Source organism: Spermophilus citellus (genome assembly GCF_964194105.1).
Source record: "Spermophilus citellus genome assembly, chromosome: 1".
NCBI classification, from domain to species: Eukaryota; Metazoa; Chordata; class Mammalia; order Rodentia; family Sciuridae; genus Spermophilus; species Spermophilus citellus.
This window is the reverse complement of record NC_138182.1, coordinates 69,119,436-69,145,653: the sequence shown is the minus strand read 5'-3', so window position 1 is coordinate 69,145,653 and position 26,218 is coordinate 69,119,436. Positions and strand designations below refer to the sequence as shown.

Sequence of the window (26,218 nt, the reverse complement as noted above, 5' to 3'; positions counted from 1 at the left end):
TTCTCTTAGAGTAACTGGAGTGAAGTTATCACTCCCAAGTTTTAATATTGATATAATACTTTCATCTGAGATTCCATTCATATTTTAATTTTGTCAATTAACCTAGCCATGTCCTTTATAGTACTTCTCCACCATACCCTCCACCCCTTTCCCAGGGTCTAATATATAAGCAGATAGAGAATTTACTTGTCATGTTCATTTATATCCTTTAGCCTGGAACATTTCTAACAACTTTCTTTGTATTTTATGAACTTTTAAATACCCTTCTTCATTTTTTAAAATAAAAATGAAGAGTAAAAAGTCATACTCTGTGACTTTATTTCCATTTCTTGTTCTATTGTATTGGCTAGGACTTCTAGTACCACAATGAATTTCACTGTTTCTTTTATCTTTATTTCGTCTTTCTGCTTTCTTTGGGTTAATTTGTTCTTTTTTTGCTACTGTAAGGTAAAACTTCAAGTCACTGACTTGAAGTCATTTTTCTTTTCCAAGCATGTAATGATATAGCTTCTCTCTAACCTGTTTTTTCTTTTCTACTATAAGCATTTCTTGCTATAGATTTCTGTCTAATTTGTACTTTAGCTATATCCTAGAAATTCTGACATTTTAAAAATTGTCATTCAATTCAAAATGTTTCCCAATTTCCTTTATGAATTCCTTTTTGATCTATGAGTTATTCAGAAGAATTTAAATTTTTATATATTTGGAGACTTTCAATTATTTGGGGTATTTCTTTTTTATTTATTTCTTAATCCCATCATTATTAAACAACAACAAAAAATTCTTTGTACAATTTAAAATTTTTTTGTGATTTATTTCCTGAAACAGAATATGGTCTATTCTGGAGAATATCCCATGTACATAAAAAAAAAAATACATTCAGCTGTTGCTGTTTATGTATTCCATAAATATTCAAAGGGTTAAGTTGCCAAGCTACATGACAATGTTGTTCAGGACATCTATGCCCTTACTAGTTTTCTTTGTCTATTGTTCATGAGATGGGTACTGAAATATTCAACTATAAATTGGGATAAATACTATTTCTCCCTTCATTTTTATCAGTTATTTGCCTCATATATGTAGACATTCTGATTTTAAGCTGCATATACCTACTATGTTATGTGAATATCATGTCTTCTTGGTGAGGTAACATCTTTATCCTTATGTCTTTCTTTATCACTGGTAGTATTCCATGTTCTGAAGTCTACATCACCTAATGTTAATGTGGCCACTCCATTGATTAATATTTATAATACACATCTTTTCCCGTTCTTTTAACTATTATTATCTTTCTATGCCTTTTATTTAAAGTGACTTTCTAGGGCTACAGATGCAGCTCAGTAGTACAACACTTGCCTAGTGTGTGCAAAGTTCTGGGTTCAATCCCTAGTGTTGCTAAATAAATAAATAAATAAAGTGACTTTCTTATAGACAGAATTTGAGTGTTTTGTTACTAAACTGACCATCTGTTTTAACTTGCATGTCTACGTTTTTATCACTTACATTTTATCATTTTCATAGTATTGTTTTCTATGGTTGAATTAAAATCAACATTGTCAGTTCGCTATTTTCTCCATCTGTTCTTTGTTGCTCTTTTTGCCTTTTTAAAAGTCAGTATACCTTCAAGTAATCTTATATCACCTTACATGTAGTATAAAAACCTCATGATAGTATTATTATATTATCTCTCTCTCATTTGTGCTATTGTCAAAATATTTTTTGTGTGAGAGGGGTGGGCAGGTTACTGAAGATTGAACTACTAAGCCACATTCCCAGCCCTTTGTTTGTATTTTATTTAGAGACGGGGTCTTGCAGAGTTGCTTAGGGCCTCACTTTTGCTAAGACTGGCTTTGAACTCAAGATTCTCCTGCCTCAGCCTCTTGAAACACTGGGATTACAAGCATGCACCACCACTCCTGGCTTATGCTTAAACATTTTTATATGTGCTATAAATCCATAATACATGGTTACGTATTTTATAGACAATTTTCTTTTAGAGCAATTAAAAATGAGAATAAAATTTATTTTATATTTACCTTCACTTGTTCCATTTCCAGTACTTTCCAAATCTTTGTATAGATACAAGTTTCTTTCTGGTATTATTCTGCTTCTGCATGAAGAAATTCCTTTATATTTCTTGTATTGCAGGTAATAAATTCTCTTAGTTTTTGCTTGTCTTAAAAAAGTTTCATTTCAGCACTTAAAAAATATTATCCCACTGTCCCAGTTTGCAAATTTCTGAAGAAAAGATTGCTCTAATCCTTATCTTTGTTTCTCTGACTCCAATATCTCTCTCTCTTCTGGCTGCCTTGAATGTTTTTTAAAATTATCTTCAGTTTTCAGCAGTGTGAAAACTAAATGTGATGTGATGTGCTTGTGTGTGTGTGTGTGTGTTTGTGTATGTGTGTGTGTGTGTGTGTATGCACGCATATGTATATGTTTGAGGTTAGGGGTATTTATTCTACCTAGTGTGTCTGAGATTCTTGAATACATGGTTGGTTGTACTCAATTATTTATGGAAAAATAGTTGGCCATTGATTCTCCAAATATTTTTTTTCTATACCAAGACGTCACTCCTCTATCTGCTTCCTGTCGTCCCTCTCTCTCCTTCTGAGATTCCACTTTCATGTATCAGATCAGTTGAAACTGCCCCACAGTTCTTATATATTCTGTTTTTCTGGGGTTTTTTTTCTTCATTTTTCACTATTTCTTTTTTATTGTCACTCATTCTGGAACCTTCTAGTGATTTATCATCATATTCACTGATTGTTTTCTCGATTTTGTGGCACCTACTGGTGAACTTCTTAAAGGCATTCTTCATCTCTGGTATTATGTTTTTCATTGCTACCATTTTCATTTGATTCTTATTGTTTCCAACTCTGCTGATGTTATATGTTGGTACATAATGTCCACCTTTTCCACATGAGCCTTCAACATAGTTATTTATTTTAAATTCTGTCTGATAGTTCCAACATCTGGATCATATTCAAGTTTGGTTCTGTTGATTGCTTTGTCTCTTGACAGTATGCTTATGTTTTTGTTTTCTTCTTTGTCTTATAATTTTCTGGTTAAAGGTTGGGTAATTGGGCGTTGAGCATTGATACTAATTTATTTAATAAGCCTAAGAATGGGCATGCCTCATCTTCTGCTAGAACTTTAGTATGGAGGACAATTCAATCTATTCAGGAGTTGAATTTCACTGCTGCTATGGTTACCCTTAGCCCAGCACTGCCTTAAAATTTATCTATCATTACCTTGTATTTATGGTGGGATATGGGTTGCTGGATTCTTTTTCAATGCTCTTGTTTCATCAATAGTTTTGGGATATTCCTTAAAGCTAATGCCTCAGAAGAGGTCTTTCTTCATGTTATTGACTTATATCCATACTTTTGATACTTGTCTATGGTGCTTATAGTCTAATGATGGAGATATGGAAGCATTCTTTATTCTTCTGGTTCAGCCTCTGTCACAGGCATTTCCTTTGTCCCTGAATATCAAGGACAAAGCTTTCTGAGGGATCCTCTCCAGTGGTAGAAGATATCTCATACAGAGATTTCTAGGAAGTAGATCAATTCCCAGGAAGGACTTTCTGTCTCAGGATCCTTAGGCTTTGTTCTACAGGAGATTAGAATCCAGGCTAGGTACCTTTCCCACAGTGGCTGCTGCTCCTCTCCCTCAGGCCTATACCATAAGTCTCTTTCCTGCCTTTTCCACAGTCTATCTCCATGATAGACTCCACATATCTCATGAGTACCCAGTGAGGTATGTGGAAAATGGGTGTGAGCTCTCCCCATGGGGCTACTTACAGGAATTTTTAAAGTCTTATGATGACCTGTAGTTGGTCTTTCACAATATGTTCAAATTTCTAGCTATTTTGTTGTTTACAATAGATGATCAGATTCTTCATGCTGCCTTTTTCATTATCCATGTATTTTGTCATCTATCTCAATAAATATAGCTCTAGGTAATTTTTCATGGCATATTACATAGAAGTACTATAAAGACATTATTGCACCAGAAAGACGTTTTTGCATCTTTAGATTGTTTTTGGATTTCTACAATTATAAACAATGCTTCAGTGAAAACATTCACACAAGTATCTTTATATGTTCATCAGTCAATAACAATGAGTGTTTACTATTGCCTACCAGAAATTCTAAAATATAGATGCTACAGAGCCTCACAATAATCCTATAAATAAAAATTACTATCATTTCTAAAGATGAAGATATATTTTTTGACAAAACTCTTATCAGATTATCTATGTGTGATTTTAGCCTTCTTTTTGCTCATCATATTTTCTAGTATAAGCTTACATAACAGAGGAAAGAATGAAATAAGAACAGAAGATAGGTCCAAAAGTACACCCTATAAAGTAAGTTTCATACATCAAGGACTGTGTCTGCATGTGTTTATTTGGCTACATTAAAAATAGGATGGCACATTACTATATCATGCCTGTTTTTTTGTAACTATTAGTGGAATGTTCTTTATCCAAAACGTTTGAGAACATTTCAGACAGATTTCAGAGTTTACTTAACTTATCAGCATAGATTTCACCAGCTGAGCATCTTTAATCCATTTCATATTCTGGGTTTTTTGGATTAGGGATGCTCAAGCCTGTACTATGTATAGCTCTTGAACTGTGAAGCTTTTAATCACTTATTGCCACAGTGCTGGCATATTAAGCATTTATTAAATGAATGTTATTAACCATTAGAAAGAGTAGGCTAAAATTTTAATCTAATCATACTCATTCCTACCTTCTTCTGCTAAAGGAAATATGTACAGTCTGCAACTCTATAATTTCTAAAGATAATTCATAATATAGACTGTCTGTACATCATATACATTTTCAAGTCCAAATAAAGCTTAATTTATATGACAATCCAGAAAAAGATTTCCAAGCAATATCTTTTATTTGGTATGGAATCTTTATATTCTTAGATTTGCTTTTTAGAATAAGAAAGATTAGACAGACACACACCAACTTTTAAGTCTTCATAATTTTGGCTGGAATGCAATTTAAACAATTAACCTAATTTAAATTAACCTTGCTTTTAAATATGAAAATTGAAGCCGTAGCCTTAATCTTGGACCAAATATTTAATTTTTCAAATTAACTAGAAGTCTTCCATACTTACTAGAAAAGATAAAATATCTACAGTTAAGTCTTTCAGAAAGCTGTCTTTCTTGTAAGCTTTCTTATTTTCTATAACTCACTTCTTCACATTTTTGGTTTTAGTAAGGGGTCCAAAATTACTAACAATTACTATTTCATTAAAACTACTAATGGGCTGATGAAGCAGCACACCCTGTAATCCCAGTGGCAAGGGAGGCTGAGTGAGGTAGGAGGTTTGGTAGTTCGAAGCCAACCTCAGCAAAAGCGAGGCACTCAGCAACTCAGTGAAATCCTGTCTAAATAAAAAATACAAAATAGGGCTGAGGATGTGGTTCAGTGATGGAGTTCAATTCCTGGTACCAAAAAAAAAAAAAAACTATGAATGGGTTCAATCCTCAGCAACTCCAAAACAAACTTTGAAAGTACTAATGACACAGTATTTTCCAAGACTTTAACACTGAACTATGCCCCCTCAGCTGACTGTATGGGTATTGTAAAAGCAAAATGTGATTTCACATACATCACTTTACATGTAATATATAGGCATACCTCAAAGACATTGTGGTTTTAGTTCCCCATTCCTGCAATAAAATGAATACTGCAATAAAGCAAATAGCATGAATTTTTCTCCAGTACATGTAAAAGTTATGTTTATACTATAGTATATTAAGGTATACAACAGCATTATGCTTAAAAACACAATGTAAATATTACTTTAAAAATAAGTTATTGCTCGGATTGAGGATGTGGCTCGATGATAGAGTGCTCATCTAACATGTGTGAGGCCCTGGGTTTGATACTCAATACCACACATAAATAAAATAAAGGTATTGTGCCTACCTACAACTAAAAAAAAAAATTTAATAATAATTTATTGCTAAAAATGCTAATAATCATCTAAATTGTTGAAAAAATGGTGCTGTTAGACTTGTTTGAGGCAATGTTACCACAAACCTTCAATTTGTAAAAAACACAATATATGCAAAGAGCAATAAAACAAAGTAGCCTGTAAACATCTCTCTCCATTATAATTCCAAGAAAATCTAGAACTGGCTTTTTGGAAACAAGAAACAAGAATAAAATAACTGAAAGAATAAAATCCAATTCCTTTATTTTTTAAGAATTTTAGTTACTTTTATTTTTTTTAAATATTGTTAGTTGTAGATGGACACAATACTTTATTTTATTTATTTATTTTTTATCCAGTGCCTCACGTGCTAGGCAAGCGCTCTACCACTGAGTCACAACACCAGCCCAAATTTCACTTTCTTATTACACTATCATTAGAAATCATAGGTACCAGGGCTGGGGATGTGGCTCAAGTGGTAGTGCGCTCACCTGGCATGCGTGCGGCCCAGGTTCGATCCTCAGTACCACATACAAAAACAAAGATGTTGTGTCCGCCAATAACTAAAAAAAATAAATATTAAAATTCTCTAAAAAAAAAAAGAAATCATAGGTATTTTTATTGACCTATTGACAAAATTCGCACTTGATCATGACAATTTAACAGTTATTTCCTGAATATGGTGTCCTTTCAGACTTCAGAAATATCACTGAGTCTGAAAAATAAACCCCAGAAAGGAAGACAATGGACAATGTTTCTAGGGCTGCCAAATTCTACAAAAATATTATAAATATGCACGTACATATATGTAAGGACACTTATGAGCACATGCATGAGAATATGTACGTACATATAAAACTTTAAAAATTTAAAATCAAAATTATAAATTAATTCTAAATAGATTTCTGTAGGTTTTTAAATTTAATTTCAGTACAATATACTGAATTAGAGTAAATTCAAAGTTTATGTTTAAAACAGAAAAGTGAAACCAAATCCATGCAAAAGATGCAAACTATTCCATGTTCAGTTGGCAGTCAAACATGAGTTGGATATCAAAGTACACAAAATACCACTACATATTTCATGGAAAATCTAGAAAATGGCAAGTCTTTTCATTTTGCTTACCTAATAAATCAAGATGCCCACAGATTTCAAGATATTCTCACTTTGGTTTATAACTCCCCATGTTAAAAGTCTATTAATATAATGACTTATGTCTACATGTTATATCAAATTCAAACTTACTATTGTTAAGTCATCTAAATTAAATCCCCAAAATTATTTCGTTACAATTTGAGAGCACCCCCAAATCATGTTCTCATTTATTACAAATGCAAAAATCTTAAATTCTAATAATATTATTCTCTATTACGGAAAATTCTGGTTTAAAACAAAACAGAAAAACCTCACCATCCCCAAACATAACCTCAATTCTATTTTTATCATTGAAGGCATTTTTAAATAGAAGAATAACATCTAATCAGATCTGGTTGGTAAACTGGTAAATTCAGTCTAAGAATTTTCTTTTAAAATAATTAACAGTTTAGTATCTCCATTTCTAAAACTGAGAATGGGAAAAAAGAAACAGAAAGAAGTAGAGGAAGAAAACAGAACAAGGGCAAAACATCTGTTGAGGGAATGAGATGCAAAGAAATAATAACAAAAAAAGACAGAAGAGAAATACAAGTCAAAATGTAAGGGTCTAGTACAAAAGTTCTAGAGAATTTCTGTTTTAAAAATGAAACAAAATGGGGTATAGAGAGTAAAGGAAAACAAAACAAAACAAAAAATGACCAGAAAGTTATTTTCAAACTTCTTGACAAAACTAGACTTACATAGCTTAAATAGCAAGATACATTTCATCAGAGTTCCATTTACTGTTTCCATTTGACTCTCCAAGATAATCAGGAACTTAAATTTTATAAGAACTAAGTTCTTCCTAATTGCCTGAGTCTTTCAAAGTGAAAGTAGAAATAAATCCCTAAAAAAGGGATATAACTATGTGAGTCCTTTAATTTATGTGTATGCAAATCATTTTGGCTTATTGAAATAATTTCTGCTGTTTTTTAATGCCAACATAATAAAGTAACTAAAAATTACCCTTCAGAGTAAACTGAAGCCATACAAACTATAGTTACACAGCCAATGAAGATGAAACTCCATTTTCGACAACTCTAAAAGGATTTTTCTGAAATTCTCTTTCTCTCTCTCTCTCTCTCTCTCTCTCTCTCTCTCTCTCTCACACACACACACACACACACACACACACTTGTCCTGCTTCCATAGATTCCATATCTGGGGATTCAAATAACTAACAATTAAAAAAATATTTTTCAAAAAAATTAAATCTGTACTGAATATATACGGACTTTTTTTTCTTGTTAAATGAGCTTCATGCAAATACTAAGCCACTTTACCCAAAGGACTTGTATAAAATGAGTGCCTCAGTAAAAGTTAAATAACCTTTATAAAGGGATTTAGTATCTATGTAGGTCCCTCAACCAGCCCCCACCCTAAAAGGATTCTGAGGGACAACTGTCATGAGGAATATTTAAGTATACATGATTATATCCTTTTCTAAAAAAAGCAGAATGAATTACAATTTTTATTACATATATAGAGCACAATTTTTCATATCTCTGGTTGTATACACAGTATAGTCACACCAAATCATGTCTTCATACATGTACTTTGGATAATAATGACCATCATATTCCACCATCATCTATTCCTCCCATGCTCCTCTCCCTATTCCACTATGAATTAGCCTCCTTATATCAAAGAAAACATTCAGCATTTGGTTTTTTGGGGATTCACGAACTTCACTCAGCATTATCTTCTCTAACTCACAGATTGTTTCTTTTGCTGAGAAGAAACCTTTTAGTTTGAGTCCGTCCCATTTATTGATTCTTGATTTTAATTCTTATGCCACAGGAGTCTTCTTAAGGAAGTTGGGGCCTAATCCCACATGATGAAAATTAGGGCCTACTTTTTCTTCTATTAGACGCAGGGTCTCTGTTTGTATTCCTAGGTCCTTGATCCATTTTGAATTGAGTTTTGTGCATGGTGAGAGATAGGGGTTTCATTTCATTTTGTTGCATAAGAATTTTCAGTTTTCTCAGCACCATTTGTTGAAGAGGCTATCTTTTCTCCAATGCATGTTCTTGGCACCTTTGTCTAATATAAAATAATTGTAGTTTTGTGGGTTAGTCTCTGTGTTCTCTATTCTGTACCATTGGTCTACCAGTCTGTTTTGGTGCCAATACTATGCTGGTTTTGTTATTTATTGCTCTGTAGTATAGTTTAAGGTCTGGTACACTGATGCCACCTGCTTCACTCTTCCAGCTAAGGATTGCTTTAGCTATTCTGGGTCTCTTATTTTTCCAGATGAATTTCATGAAAGCTTTTTCCATTTCTATGAGGAATGCCATTGAGATTTTGATCAGAATTGCATTAAATCTATATAATGCTTTTGGTAGTATGGTCATCTTGATAATATTAATTCTGCCCCTCCAAAAGCAAGGTAGATCTTTCCATCTTCTAAGGTCTTCTTTGATTTCTTTCTTGAGGGTTCTGTAGTTTTCATTATATAGATCTTTCACCTCTTTTGTTGATTCCTAAGTATTTTATTGTATTTTTTTGAGGCTATTGAGAATGGGGTAGTTTTCCTCATTTCGTTTTCTGAGGATTTATCACTGATATATAGAAATGCCTTTCATTTATGGGTGTTGATTTTATATCCTGCTACTTTGCTGAATTAGTTTACTTGTTCTAGAAGATTTCTGGTGGAGCTTTTTGGGTCTTCTAGGTATAGAATCATATCATCGGCAAATAGTGCCAATTTGAATTCTTCTTTTCCTATGTATATCCCTTTAATTTCTTTCGTCTGTCTAATTGCTCTGGCCAGTGTTTCAAGCACTATGTTAAATAGAAGTGGTGAAAGAGGACATCCCTGTCTTGTTCCAGTTTTTAGAGGGAATTCCTTCAATTTTTCTCCATTTAGAATGATGTTGGTCTGGGGCTTAGCATAGATAGCCTTTATGATGTTGAGATATGTTCCTGTTATCCCTAGTTTTTCTAGAGTTTTGAACATAAAGGGGTGCTATATTTTATCAAATGCTTTTTCTGCATCTGTTGAGATGATCATCTGATTCTTATCTTTAAGTCTATTGATGTGATGAATATATTTCTTGAATTTCCATATGTTGAACCAAACTTACATCCCTGGAATGAATCTCACTTGTTCATGGCGCACGATATTTTTGGTATGTTTTTGTATTCAATTTGCCAGAATCATATTGAGAATTTTTGCATCTAGGTTCATTAGAGATATTGGTCTAAAGTTTTCTTTTTTTGATGTGTCTTTGCCTGGTTTTGGAATCAGAATGATGTTGGCCATAGAAAGTTTGGAAGTGCTACCTCTTTTTCTATTTCCTGAAATAAACTGGAGAGTATTGGGATTAGTTCTTCTTTAAAGGTCTTGTCGAACTAGGCTGTGTATCCATCTGGTCCTGGGCTTTTCTTGGTTGGTAGAATTTTGATGGCGTTTGCTATTTCGTCACTTGAAATAGATCTGTTTAAATTGTGTATATCATCCTGATTCAATTTGGGCAAATTATATGACTCTAGAAATTTGTCGATGCCTTCCATATTTTCTATTTTATTGGAGTACAGGTTTTCTTTCTTTTTTAAATATTTATTTTTTAGTTTTCGGTGGACACAACATCTTTATTTTTTTTATTTTTATGTGATGCTGAAAATTGAACCCAGCGCCCCACGCATGCCAGATGAGCGCACTACCGCTTGAGCCACATCCCCAGCCCTGGAATACGGGTTTTTTCAAAATAATTTCTAATTATCTTCTGTATTTCTGTAGTGTCCGTTGTGATATGCCTTTTTCATCGCGTATGTTAGTGATTTGAGTTTTCTCTCTCCTTCTCTTTGTTAGCATGGCTAAGAGTCTGTCAATTTTATTTAGTTTTTCAAAGAACCAACTTTTATAATTATATTCTTAAAGTCAGAAGTTAACCATTGCTTACCCAGTGACCACTAAGCCTTCTTTTATAGGTTAACAACACTAAAATAAATTGCATATTCCACTGTAAATTAGATACAATTTTATTCATGCTTTCAATTCATAAATTTTTACTAAAGATATTTGAAATGTAATTAAGCACACAAACATTACTATATACCAAACAAACAAATATTTAAAAATAAAACTTCAACACTGGCAATGGCAATTTATGAAGCTGTCATCTCCTCTAGAATAGATCTTTGAAGACACAAACTGTGTAATGTACAGCGCCTAGCACAGTGCCTGACACAAAAGGTGCTCAAGTAGGTTGTTTAATTGATCAAATTAAAGAAAGACAATTTCACAATATAATAACAAAAAATTAAAAAGCCTTCTCACTTTAACTCAGTAATTTCACCTTTTTTTAAAGAAGGATCCTGGAATGCATACTTGAATAAACAAAGATAATATGAAGTTATATTTTTAAGGTGAAAAACTGAAAATAATCTAAACATCAAAAGTTAAGGAAATATAAGTAAGTTATGGTTCTATTTAACATGAGAGTGATTCATGGTCACAAAAAAATTCATGAAAAGATTTTAATGAAACAGGAATAAGATCATGATAAAATGTTAAGAAAAATCGCTTGCTCTCAAATGTTTATAATATTCTTTAAAAAGATTGGAATTGAATACTACAATTAAATGCTTATTTTTTTTTTTTGCTATACTTGCTAATACTGGTATGTTCATTTAAAAACAAATAGTCCTTTCTGTTGGTTTTTTAAAATAATTATTATTACTATAAATTTACATGGAGAGTTCTACACAGATAAAAATCTTATTTTTTTTTATAAAAAGTTAGACAATAAATGATCAGGAGATTTCTACTTATCTCTGGGTTGACTCCCAGATAAGAAGGACAAATCACAAACTTTATAATAATTACTTTTAAAATTTTTATTATTACTTTCTGGAACCATGGATTGAACCCAGGGGTGCTTAACCACTGAGCTACATCCCCAGCCCTTTTTATTTTTTATTTTGAGACAGGGTCTCACTAAGTTGTTGCTGCTGGCTTTGAACTCATGACTATCTTGCCTCATCCTCCCAAAACAGTGGGATTATGGGCATGTGCCACCACACCCAGAACTTAGAATAATTACTTTTTAGATAAGCAACAATGAAGTGAAAGTGAAACTGAAGGCAAATAAAATATATTTTTGGATTTTTTCCCCCTGTCTTCACATTTGACTTGCTGATTTTTTTCCATTATTGTATCATGGACATTTATTCACAACTTAAAAAACACTTTTTTTTTTTTTTTTTTTTTTTGGTACCAGGGACTGAACCAAGGGCACTTAACCACAGAGCCACATCCCCAGACTTTTTTTTTTTGTCATTATATGAATCTTTTTTATTAATTTATTTTTATTTTTTATTCCTATATGATAGTGGAATGCATTATAATTCTTATTACACATATAGAGCACCATTTTTCATATCTCTGGTTATATACAAAGTATATTCACACCAATTCGTGTCTTCATACATGTACTTTGGATAATAATGATTATCACGTTCCACCATCATTTCTAACCCCATGTCCCCTCCGTTCCCCTCTAACCCCTCTGCCCTAACTAGAGTTCGTCTGTTCCTCCCATATTTTTTACTTTGAGACAGGGTCTCACTAAGTTGCTTACAGCATTGCTAAATTGCTCAACCTGGCTTTGAACCCTTGATCCTCCTGCCTCAGGCTCCAGAGCCCCTAGGATTATGGAAATACACTACCCACAGCCAGATTAAAAACACTCCTATCATCAGAATCTTCTTCTCTAAATAGAAAAGCCTTAATATAAGATCTTTTGATCTATTAGATAATTTAGGAGGCCAAATCATATCAGCTTGGAACTTCCTGTCAACCTATTACTCTATGTCATTCTGAAAGGACTTAGTTTGAATGGATACAGATATTCACTTTTAGATTGCTTAACTGAGTATGCATATATACAATTATAGTAATTTTAAAATCAGCAATTATCTTTCCATTAAGACATTCAACTGTATAGAGTGCAGGGCCACACAGTACCATAACATACATGTAGATCAACATCATAATTGATGGAAAGCTTATATATTATCAATTTTCTAACAAAGCAGTTGTAAATCAAATAATGAAACCACTAAAGAGAGATGAAATTTGAGAGTAAACAAAAAGCTATCAATTTACTGTTTCTCACCAATCTGTTTCCTGTCCCAAAAAGGGATATAAAGATCACTTAAAACTACTAAGCTGGGCACAGGCCATGCCTGTAATCCCATTGGCTCAGGAGGCTGAAGCAGGAGGATCCCAAGTTCAAACCAGCCTCAGCAAAAGCGAGGCACTAAGTGACTCAGTGAGACTCTGTCTCTAAATTAAATAGAAAATAGAGCTGGGGATATGGCTCAGTGGTCAAGTGCTCCAGAGTTCAATCCCCAATACCAAAAAAAAAAAAAAAAAAAAAAAAAACAAACAAAATCAACAACAAACTGCTACAAACCACTACAAAATCAGCTTGTCAAACTTTTATCAAAAGTTTGTGTGAACATAGGCGGTATGAGCTAAGAGGGACTAGAACTGGTATCTACAGGGAGAGGACCGGAACTCAAATTCTGGTTCTAATACTCCACACTTATGTAGCCTTGGGCAAGTCACTAAACTTTTCTATGCCTAAACTGCTTAATCTGTAAAAGAAGGATAATAGAAATACCTATTCCTCATAAAGCTGTTATAGGAATAAATGGCATATAATCTCAACCATCTCCACAGCATTATTAAAGAAAAGCAAATCCAATAACAATCTTTATTCTCATTATTTAGAAGAGTACAAAAGGTGATTGTAGCAAGGGAAAAAAGTCTCTCCTCCATCAATAAACTAATTTCTTCATAGCCAATTGTTTTTTTGTTTTGTTTTTGGTACCGAGGATTGAACTTGGGGTCACTCGGCCACTGAGCCATATCCCCAGCCCTATTTTGCATTTTACTTAGAGACAGGGTCTCACTCAGTGGCTTAGCACCTCACTTTGGCTGAGGCTGGCTTTGAACACAGGATTCTCCTACCTTAGCCTCCCGAGCACTGGGATTACAGGCGATTACAGGAGTGCACCACCATGCCTGACTCTATTGTTTTTTTAATCTTCCCAAGGTTATTGAAAGATAAAACCAATACCTATTTCTTTTTAAATTTTTTAGTAGTAAATGGACACAACATATCTATCTATCTATCTATCTATGATGCTGAGGATCGAACCCAGTGCCTCACACATGCTGGACAAGTGCTCTGCCGCTGAGCTATAGCCCCAGCCCAAAAGCAATATCTCCTTAAGTATAAAATAATGAAAGATAAGTGAAGTAGGACTTCTGTCCAAATTTCTAGATTACTAATGTCTGCCAGACAATCATGGTGGGATAGTGTAACCAGGAAAAACATATAGTAAGTAGTTACTCTATGGCAGCATACCATAATCAATTTTCGGAAAAGATTATTATATTTTTGTGGCTCAACTTACTGATTTCTCATTTAGACTACAAGTCGCAGCAAGAAATAAGGCACCTGCCTCCCTTCCATGAAAACGTTATGACAATGTACCAATGATGTCATCAATGATGTCAACAAGTTATATTGTTACTATTACACTATATTATCAATGGCTCCTCTTCTTTTACTCATTCTTTAGTCCTGTAAGACCCAAGCATTAAATTACTTTACCACTATTCTTCTATAGTGTTCTCAAGGATCTAACTACTACCCCAGCACAGAAGACTACAGATATGTCCCCTGAGTTTTAGACTCCGACACAGATGATGCAATAAACTAACCTGAAACTCAATATGCTGAAAAATAAACCTATCATCTTTGGTGGCTTTACATTCCCTATAAAGACCAAGCTTTTCTTGTCTGCCTTCATTCTTGCCTGTTATTCAGATTAATTTTTCTCAATGCCTAATAAAATAAAATTAGCACCTGATATTTATTGAACGCCTATTAAATGCCAGGCACAGTTTTTACAATTAACTCACTAATCTTCACAGTAATTTCACGTGGAAGGCGAGTATTATCTCTATTTCACACTGAAGAAAATATCTTGTGTAAGCTAATAAATGGTAGAGTCAGTTTAAAACATAACATATCGTGATCTTGCCATGAAATTTCCTACTGAAAGCTACATACATTCATTATTATCATGGAGACAGAAAGTGAACATGACAAACAAGTCCACATTCACATGGAACTTGGAGTCTAGTAAGTGAGCAGAATAAACAAAGCAAAGAAAAAGCTTCTTATATAGACTATTAAAAAGGGCCAGGAAGAAAATAAACAAGATTTTATTATAGAAAATAAGACAGGTAGACCTACTAACAATGATGTTGAAAGGTGACTTCCTTGAGAAATGATTTATAAGGTAAGACCTAAAAGATCAGAAGGCACCAATTCTATAAAGAGGAAAAATATACCCAGAAGGCTATTGGGTTATAAAAAAGCATAAAGACAGTATAATTGGCTGAATTTGTGTTTCCCCAAAATTCATGTATTGATGCCCTAATCACCAATGTGACTGTATTTGGATTATATCATATGGATGGGACCCTAATCCAATAGGACTGGAGTTTTTACAAAGAGACACCAGAGCCCCTGTCCATATGTCTATCTGACTCTCTGCCCCCAACACACAAAGAGAAAAGGCCATATGAGGATGCAGTGAGAAGGAATCTGTTCACAAGCCAGGAAAACATGCCTCAGTAGAAGACAATCTTGCTAGCACCTGCTAGCCACCACAACTGTGAGGGAAAACAAATTTCTATTGTTTAGGCCACCGAATAAATTGGAAAACCCCAAGTTTTTTGTTTGTTTAAGTTGTAATAGACACAATACCTTTATTTATTTATTTTTATGTGGTGCTAAGGCTCAAACCCAGTGCCTCATTCATACTAGGCAAGCACTCTTCCCCTGAGCCACCATCACAGCCCAACCTAGGTGTTTTGTAGGAACTGATAAAAACCAGTATGATGAAATGTAAAGAGCAATGGAGATAATAATACATCAAAGACTCTCAAGCCCACAAATGATAGATAAACCTGAAATAAAATAATAAAAAAATAGTTCCTGGTAGGAAGGTTTGAGCTCATGGATAAATGGACTTGAAAATATTTGGTGTGAGGTTTTTTTTTCCCAGTGACTGAAAGTCATTAACACAGTTACAGAGGCCACTATAGTCCACCATGGAATGTACGAACAGTACCACACAACAAATAACTGTTAATAAAATGTTAACTGTGCCCTACTGAATGAAAAATAATGGCTAATACATATGCTATTTATTCAGAAAACTACAGAAAAGTAAGATTTGGCCCTTTTTAGTGGTCTTTTTTTTAACTTCATTTTTATTTTTTAGCTGTAGTTGGTGCAATACTTTTATTTATTTTTATGTGGGGCTGAGGATTGAACCCAGGATCTAACACATGCTAGCTGAGTGCTCTACCACTGAGCCACAGCCTCAGTCCTTTTTAGTGGTTCTTATACAACCAAAGATGGTTCTGACCTAATCCTGGTAATTAAATATGTATTAATGCCTATGTGCAAGAAATGATGTTGGATATGGAGCATATGCAATTGAATCAGACACTAATCCTAGGCCTAAGAGTCACAGTGAAGAGATATGATACCACATTTCTTTCTATTTTTTTTTTGGGGGGGGATGGGGGAGTACCAGGGATTGAACTCAGGGCACTTGACCACTAAGCCACATCCCAGCTCTATTTTGTATTTTATTGAGAAACAGGTTCTCACTAAGTTGCTCAGCACCTCACCATTGCTAAGGCTGGCTTTGAACTCGCAATGTACCTACCTCATCCCCCTGAGATGTTGGAATTATAGGGGTGTGCCACTGTGCCCAGCATGATACCATATTTCATCAAATTAAAGTACTAACCATTTTAAAGGCATCATTTTATATACCACTAAGATGGAATAACACCAAGTAGACTATGACATCAATTTTAAGATATAATTAAACCTTAAAATATGGAGGGGGAAAATATACATGTGTGTGTATTGATACTGGGGATTGAAGCCAGGAGTGCTCTGAAACTGACCTACATCCCTAGCGCTTTATATTTCTTATTTTAAAACAGGGTCTCACCAAGTTGCTGAGGCTGTCCTCAAAGTTGTGATCCTCCTGCCTCAGCCTCCCGTGTTGTTGGGATTACAGGCATATGCCACTATGAGTGGCTTAAAATATACATCTTAAATAAATGAAAAAGAATATGAAAATAAATAGCTAAAATGGAAAGAGTTGGAGAAGTCACACAGGAGCTCACAGAAAGGATAAAATATATCCAGGTCTAATAACCAGGGAGCACTTCATGAAGTAGGGCATATTTAAGTCCACTTTTGAAAAAGATGGAAAGATAGAGATTGAAGGAAGGAATATTTTCAGAATGAGGGAAATGCCAGCAGTAAGGATTAGAAGGAATAAAATGAGAGATTGCTACAGAGAAATATTTATAGAGATACACTGTTAAAAGCCAGAATGACCAGGATTAGGGGAACCTTGAATGTAGGTAGGCTAAAGAGGCTGAAATTGGCACATAGGTTGGAGGAATCACTGTCAAACTCTTTTTTTCAACCTAATACATTTTAGGGCAATAATATACATAAAACAATTGATTCAGGTTATATTTTAGGAAAGATAATTCAGTAGAATTGTACAAAAATAAATGAGAATTAGAATAAAGACCAAGAATCTGCATAAGAAACTGACCCTCCAAATAAGAAGTTAAACATATCTAGATTTGATTAGTTACACTGGGAAAAAGATATGGTGGAACTATTTTAACAAACAGAAAAAATAAAGGAATGAAAAAGTTTACGCTCAAACAAGAACAAGTGCATTCTTGTTATATTGGTGAGTCACTCAGGTGATGTCCAACAGGGATCCAAGATGGTAAAGAATGAAGAAGTTGAAGTCTAGAAAGAGACCATCATCCAAAAAGAGGTAAATTCATAATTTAGATGAAACTCCAAAAAGGAGGCAAAAGGAGGTACTACAAGTAAATATTTTTGAGGTGAGCATGCATTTAAAGCACTTAATTGCCTTATTACAAGTAGTTGTTTTCATATTTTACAATAATCTTACATTGACTCTTTATTGCTAATTTGAACACTATAAATCTGCAACGCAAACATGCACAGAATTATAAAAAGCAATACAAAAAACAAGGCATTTCATTAATTTTCAACCTCCCACTTATGTGTGCGCATTTATAAGCTTAGTAAAAATAATAATCCACATGTATGAAAGCAGCTGAAAATAATAAAGGTATTGATGTAATTATAGAGAATTAATATTTCATTTCCTAAGCAATTTTAGCATGAACATTCAGTTATTCAGGTTGATCTAAGAATAATTGTAGTTATATTATCAAACTATCTAAAAAATTTTGTTTTGAAAACAGCATATTTGAAAATCAGCATTTTTAAATTAGGCAATTTTTCAAGTATTTTTAAAGCATAAAGGCAATGCCATCCTGTACACACAAAAGTAAGGTCTCAAGTCACACACAGAATAAGAAGAAAAATCTGTAAGTCTATGGTGTTAAAACTTAATTGCACTGCAAACACACCAAGGGGCTTCAGTTAAATTCTATTCATTTTGACTAAAATATTTTTTGACAAACTGTCCTCAAGAGTGATAGAGTGAGGGTTGAAGGAAAGGAAAGAAAAAAGGTAGAAAAGAAGAAATGGAAGGAAGAAAAGGGAAGGAGAAGCAACTCAGTAGAGCTAGCTAACAGTGTATAGGTGGTGAATACCATCCTGGTGCCCCAAAACAGATTCACTAAGCAAAGACAAGGAAGGAAATGGGTTTGTAATGGAAGCTACCATTACAGAGACTGTTGAATATCATATGGCCTATCTAACTGTGCATATATTTTTTTCAAAATATATGAATGCTAAATGAATCTGATAAGGAAGAAGCAGACTACCCGTTAGCCAAAGTAAACAGCACACAATTTGTATTCTGTATAAATGCTTGTATGAACTGAGAAGACAGATATTGAAGTATCATGTTAACAGCTTGTCAAAACATTTCTTGTGTTACTACTATATGACTGATTTTGCATTAGCAGATTCTCTCAAAGGAAAAAAAATCAAGTAACATTTTAAAATTACATACTGCACAATAACACTACAATTAAATTTAAACAGAGCAAAAAAAAATTTTTAAAAATGTGAAATACCTCAGTCTGACCTTCATGGGCACTGGTCTCATGAGTAACTCGAATAGCCTGTAATAAAAATACAAGGTATTTATAGAAACAAATGACTGTATCCACTTTTTAAAATGAAAACAATAACAAAGCTAAAGGTTAACACTGAAAGTCTTTTAAAGAAACAAAAAATTGGAGGAAATTTAAGAATAGCTTATTACTAGATATTTCAGAATGATAACTGAGCAAAGAAATGAACTGCTGAACTTTTTACCCACAGATCTCTGAAGACTTAGAAAACAGAATGTATGATTATGTATAATTTCCTTGGTGTAAGCAGGGTTTATTGAACTTATTTGTTGGAACACCTAACACTTTATTCACTTGAGAGAGAATAAAGTGAGCATCTCAGAGAGAAACTGAAGAAGCTTATCTATTTCTCCAAGTTCCATGCAGCTCTGGCTGTATATGCTTAAACATGCATTTTTCAGTTGACAATTTAGAAATGTGGAGTAAAAAGCATGCATTTATCAGAAGCTAGAGAATTTGGTTCCCTGACCTTTAAAAAACAAAAAATGCTCTTGTAATACCTATGATCAGCAAAGATGCAGAGAAAATGGGTACAATAGTAAACTGTAAGTGAAAGTACAATCTTTATGAATGGCAATTTGGCAACAAGTATCAAAGCCTTAAAAATATGCAAACTGTATGCTCCAGCAATTTTTCTTGCAGGAATTTATATATTTACATTATACATTATAATATATAATTAAGGATGTTTGCAAAGATTTAGTTATAATGATGTACCTTACAATATTTTTTTAGATAGTGAAAAAGAGGGGGAAAACTATTAAATTTCTAAGAATATTTAACTGGTTTTAAAAAAAAGCTATATAATGGAAAGATATGCACAATTAAATGATAGTGCCAAATACATATTTACTGGTATGTAATATATTTTTAATAAGTTAAAAAAGCAAGTTATAAAACAATATCACAGTGTGATCAAATTTTTTTTTACATATTTATTTTTTAGTTGTAGTTGGACACAATACCTCTATTTCATTCATTTATTTTTATGTGGTGCTGAGGATCAAACCCAGGGCCTCACGCGTGCTAGGTGAGCACTCTACCACGGAGCCACAACCAGCCCTCAAATTTTTTTAAAAAATATTGTATATATACATATATGCTCCCTATAAAAATTACTAATGGTACCTATCTTTGGAGGGATTACTGATAACTTTCATGTTGTTCATTTATTTTTATTTTTTATTTTTGGTCCTGGGGACTGACTCCCAGAACCAACTTGTTCATTTGCTACAGCCTTCATTGATAAAATAAAAGAATGACAAGAACTGATATTTCTTCTAACACTATTATAATGCTATCTATGAAACAAAATATGGAACCTGTTTTTTCTTTTCATGTTTAGCCTTCTTCCAAATTCTCAGTGAAAGACACATAGGATATTGCCAAGCATGTATTTATGATAATCATGGAAAGGTAAGGAATATTCAATCTTAAAATGCTTTATTAATTTGCAAACTCTATTTGTTTATTGAATTTTAGACACATAAGTGGCAATTTATCAATATTTATGGAAATTTCAGTTACCTGAAATATACCAAAACTTTTTTAACTGATATGATAAATTCATACTTTGTCAACACTGTGGTTTCAAGACAAATCCCCCAACAGAATCTATAATCCCACAAAACTTTGCCCATATATAAGATCAAGACAGAAAGAAGGTACCGACGTCATAGTTCTCAAGGTATCTGGCTCGTTCTTCAGGGCTCATTGACACTGACTCCTCCAAGAATTTTTTCAAGGTTGATCCAGATTCTGAGAATATCAAAAAAGATAAAATTGAAAATGTTTGATATCACAGACACTGGTAAATAAAGATAATAGAAATTTGCTATCATTCAGGGAAAATCCTTTCATTGGTAAGTTAGGAATATAAGAATCTTGGGATAAATGATAGGGCCTAAGTCATATGTTCATTTGCTAAAAGCCTCGATTAATAAAATAAAAGAATAGCAAGGACTAATATTTCTTCTAACACTATAATAAATTCCCATTACAAAAGAGAGAAGGGAAATGTTTTATTCTATAGTTTGAAAAAACAGAATTAGAGCACCCTCTACTGCTCAATGAAATTAACCTATCTTAAGGGAGAAAAACAGCAGTAATGAAAAGTATTTACCAAAGTGCATCTTGTCTTTATTGTTCGCAATAGCATGGATCAGTCCAATTGTTCCACAGGCATTGCTGATTGTTTGCTTCATGAAATATACTGATGATGTAACATCCTGTCCCTGAGATTTTATTTTTTCCTCCTCTTCTGTTCTGAAAACTTCATACTATTTTAAAAAAGGTCAATAGTGTACATGTAAGAAAGAACACATTAAAAAGGACTCTATAAAGGAAAAATAGAAATGATGAAACTTATTTTAAAGGAAGAAAAGGGCCAGCACAGTGGTACACACCTGTAATCTTAGCTACTTAGGAGGCTGAGGCAGGATTGCAAATTCAAAGCTAGTCTCAGCAATTTAACAAGGCCCTAAGCAACTTATGGAGATCCTGTCTCCAAATAACAAATAAAAAAGGGGCTGGGGGGGAAAAAACGGGCTGGGATGTGACCCCATGGTAAAGCATTTCTGGGTTCAATCTCTGGAACAAAAAAAAAATACAGTAAAATAAAATAAAAGGTTTAAAGTAAAAGAATTAATTTATCATCTACCAGACTAACAAAAGATTGAATAACAATATGCAGATAATATCCAGTAATGATAGGACATGGGGGAAAAGGCATTCTCATATGCCATTATTAGAAGACATTTGTACAGCCATGCTTGAGGATTAAGTATACACATTCTCCAACAAGCAATTTCCTTTATAGAAGTTTGGTTTAAGACATAATCTTTCAAATGTACAATTAAGGGTGGCAATGTAGCTCAATACTTGATGCTTGCCTAGCATGTGCAAGGACCTAGGTTGGATCCCCAGTTCTACATAAGAAACATATATATGTTGTATCACTTTAAGATGTTTTTGTACAATTATATGTATGTACATATATAATTGTGTGTGTGTTACGCAGTTTTAAGAACATAAAGTAGAAAAATTCTAATTCTAGCTTTGGTTAATATATTATAGTATATAATAATAGAATACTATAAAGCATTTTAAGATGAATAAATTATAGATCTACATATTCTGATCAAAAATCTATATATAATTATAATGTTATCAGTCAATATATTAATGTGATTTCCATTTATATTTTTAAAATATTTACTTTATATGTGCATTAAAAAGTCTGAAAGGGGCCAGGAGTGGTAGCACCCGCCTATAATCCCAGTAGCTCAGGAGAATGAGGCAAGAGGATCATGAATTCAATGCCTGCCGCAACAACTTAGCAAAGTGAGACCCTGTCTCTAAATAAAAATACAAAATAGTACAGGGGATATGCTCAGTGGTCGAGTGTTCCTGAGTTCAATCCCTGGTAACAACTACAAAAAAAAAAGTCTGAAAGGTATAAAAAACTTAAGAGGTTATCTTTAGGCCAAAAAAATTACTTAAAGACTTTTCACTTTCTAATTTTTACATTTTTTTATTGTTCACCACCAGCAAAACCATATTCCCTTTTTGATAACCATACTATATGAACAATCATACACTATCCATAATTAACATTCTCAGAGATCTACAATAACTGGTTATAAAAGCAATCTCACATAATGATAAATATCAAAACTGTGGGCTCTACAGCTTATGGTACCTGGGCCCAAAACCTGGCTCAGCCATTCTTAGCTATGCAATTTCAGCAAATTACTTAATGTCTCTGAACCTCAATTTCCTGATTGCAAAAAAGGATTTAAAAATAATAAAAGAGAATGAAAAAATGGGAGAGGAGAAGAAAAAGGCAGAGAATATAAAGATGATTTTATTGTTGTATTTATTGTGTCTCTATAATTTTCAGATTTCAATAAGGTAGGAGTCAGCAAATTATAAAACAAATGCTAAATCTGCCCACTGCCTGTTCTGTAGCTATTTTCAAGGCAAAGTTTAATAGCTGGAACAGAGATTCTAAAGCTTCCAAAGCCAAAATAATTATTATTTGGTCCTTTATAGAAAAATTTTGATGATCCCTGTAATAAAGGACACAAATGGTATCTATAGAAAACCAAGAATTTAGGGCTGGGGATGTGGCTCAAGCGGTAGCGTGCTCGCCTGGCATGCGTATGGCCCGGGTTCGATCCTCAGCACCACATACCAACAAAGATGTTGTGTCCGCCGAGAACTAAGAAATAAATATTAAAAATTCAAAAAAAAAAAAAAAAAGAATTTAAAAACTGGTTCTGGGCTGGGGTTGGGGCTCAGCAGTGGAGTACTCGCTTACCACATGCAAGGCCCTGGTTTCGATCCTCAGCATCACATAAAAATAAATAAATAAAGGTATTGTGTCCAACTATAACTAAAAAATATTAAAAACTGGTTCTGTGAGGCTGGGATTGTGGCTCAGCGGTAGAGCGCTCACCTAGCATGGGCGGGACCCAGGTTCAATCCTCAGCACCAAATAAAAATAAAGGCATTGTGTTGTGTCCATCTACACCTAAATAAATAAATTAAAAATAAATAAATAAATAAATAAAAACTGGTTCTAAAGACAAATGTATGTATGCTTTAAAAATATGAATTTCATGGGCTGGGGATATGGCTTAGTTAGTAAAGTGCTTGCCTTGCATACACAAGGCCCTGGGTTTAATCCCTAGCAACACACACACACACACACACACTATATATATATTATATATATACACACACATATATATATAATTTCATGAATGTGCTTTTATTTTTTTAAAATATTTTTTTAATTGTTGATAGACCTTTATTTTATTTATTTATATGCAGTGCTGAGAATCAAACCCAGTGCCTCACACATGCTAGGCAAGTGCGCTACCACCGAGCCACTACCCCAGCCCCGATGAATGTGTTTTTAAATAAAAGATTTAAGCTACATTTTCAGAATAAGTAAACCTTAATTCACTGAAAGGAAATGAATTGACAAGAACTGTGGAAAGGTTCCATATATTAAGGTCTTAATACCAAAATGTTTATACGGTCCTACAGTTTAGTTTGTTGATTAATAATGTTCTTTACTGACAAAACAAAATAAGATCTGATAATTTCTAAATATTTAATGTTTAGGGAAAAAATCCTAAAATAATAAAAAAGTACAAAAAAAAAAAAAAAAGAAAGAAAGAAGTTATCATAGACCAAAGGAAAAAGAACACATAGGGGAAAGAGGCAAGAGACATAAATACCACGGAGAAATGAATTTATGACTTCTTTATGATTCACTGCCTGGCAAGCATTATTATAAAGAACATATTCAAGGGCTGAGTTGTAGCTCAGTGGTAGCACACTCGTCTTGCATGTGTGAGGCACTGGGTTCGATCCTCAGCACCACTTAAAAATAAATAAATAAAATAAAGATATATATATATATACATACACACATATTTAAACACCATAACTGACTTTATTTAAAGGGCAAGAAATATCCATGACAATTCCCCTGCTATGAGTATGTTTTAGTTATTCCCTACAAAATTTTAAGAAGCATCAAAGCTAGGCACAGTGGCTCAGGCCTGTAATTCTAGCAACTCCAGAGGCTGAGGCAGGAGGATTACAAGTTTGAGGCCAGCATTTGGCAAAACACTGTCTCAAAATAAAAAACAAAAAAGGACTGGGGATGTAGTTCAGTGGTAAAGCACTCTTGGTTCTAATTCCCAATAACAAAGCAAAAAAAAAAAAGAGTGGCAAAAGTGGCAAATGCCCAATGTTCTCTCTGATAAGCTGATGCTGATCCATAATGGGGGAGGGCAAAAGGGAGAAAGTATGGGGGCAGGAAAGAAAAGGAAATGCAAAGGACATTATTACCCTAGATATATGTACGACTGCATGTAAGGTGGGGTGCTACAATTGTATACAATGTGCTGCAATTGTGTACAATGAATCAAAATGCTTTCTGCTGTCATATATGCCTAGTTAAAATAAATAAATTGATTTTTTAAAAAGTGGCAAATACAACATATATTCTCTATATCAGTATATGTCACCAAAGTACACTCACATATAAATCACTTCCTTACATATTTTAGAATAAGGCACTAATTTTTGCAGTTTTGATAACCCACTAAAATGGGTTGATAATAATACAGTTTTTTAATACTTATGACTCAACCAAATGAAGGAAATCAAATCTTGCTTTTAAGAAAAATATAATTAGTTTATTTATTTATTTTTATGTGTTGTTAAGAATCAAACCCAGTGCCTCACACATGCTAGGCAAGCGCCTGTCACTGATCTACAGCCCCAGCTCTAATTTTTGTTTACTTTTTACCAAAATAGTAGCTAATAAAAATCACCGGTCTGGGGGCTGGGGTTGTGGCTCAGTAGTACAGCGCTTACCTATCATGTATGATACACTGGGTTCAATTCTCAGCACCATATATAAATAAGTATATAAATGTCCATTGACAAATAAAAAAAAAATCACTGGTCTGAGAAATTTCTAATTAGACAAAACTCATTTTGAGCTCATATCACACCAACTAAGGAAGCCTAAGATTCAAGCATCTGACATTTTTTGTAATTTTTTACTGCTCTTTAAAATTGGGCCCCTGGGATACTTATCTGTTGATTTATTTTAGTCATCAGAAAAGGAAGAAATCACATTGGACTAAAACTAAAAAGTCAAGAGTTTGGTCTAACACTAGATAATTACTAAGAAACTCTTTACTCTAAATTCCTACAGATATTACAAATAATAATATGAACAAATAGCCTTTCTTTTATTAAATAATTTGTTTTGTAAAATGTTTATGCAGAAAAAAATTTATTCAATGTTTATCTTAAACTGAGGCTAATTAGTTTATGGCACAAAGAAAATGATTCAGGAATTTCT

General features: G+C 33.3%; 1 protein-coding gene across 2 annotated transcripts in view; it reads right to left on the bottom strand.

Moving 5' to 3' along the window:
• Positions 1-26,218, bottom strand: part of UCHL3 (ubiquitin C-terminal hydrolase L3) — a 57,794-nt gene that overhangs the window by 17,240 nt on the left and 14,336 nt on the right. For both annotated transcript variants that reach the window (XM_081299094.1, XM_081299093.1), the window contains 3 exons: positions 21,446-21,602; positions 20,996-21,081; positions 19,264-19,311 (listed from right to left, as the gene is read on the bottom strand). In XM_081299094.1, the coding sequence (XP_081155220.1) occupies positions 19,264-19,311; positions 20,996-21,081; positions 21,446-21,602 (291 nt within the window). The remainder of the gene's footprint in view (positions 1-19,263; positions 19,312-20,995; positions 21,082-21,445; positions 21,603-26,218) is intronic.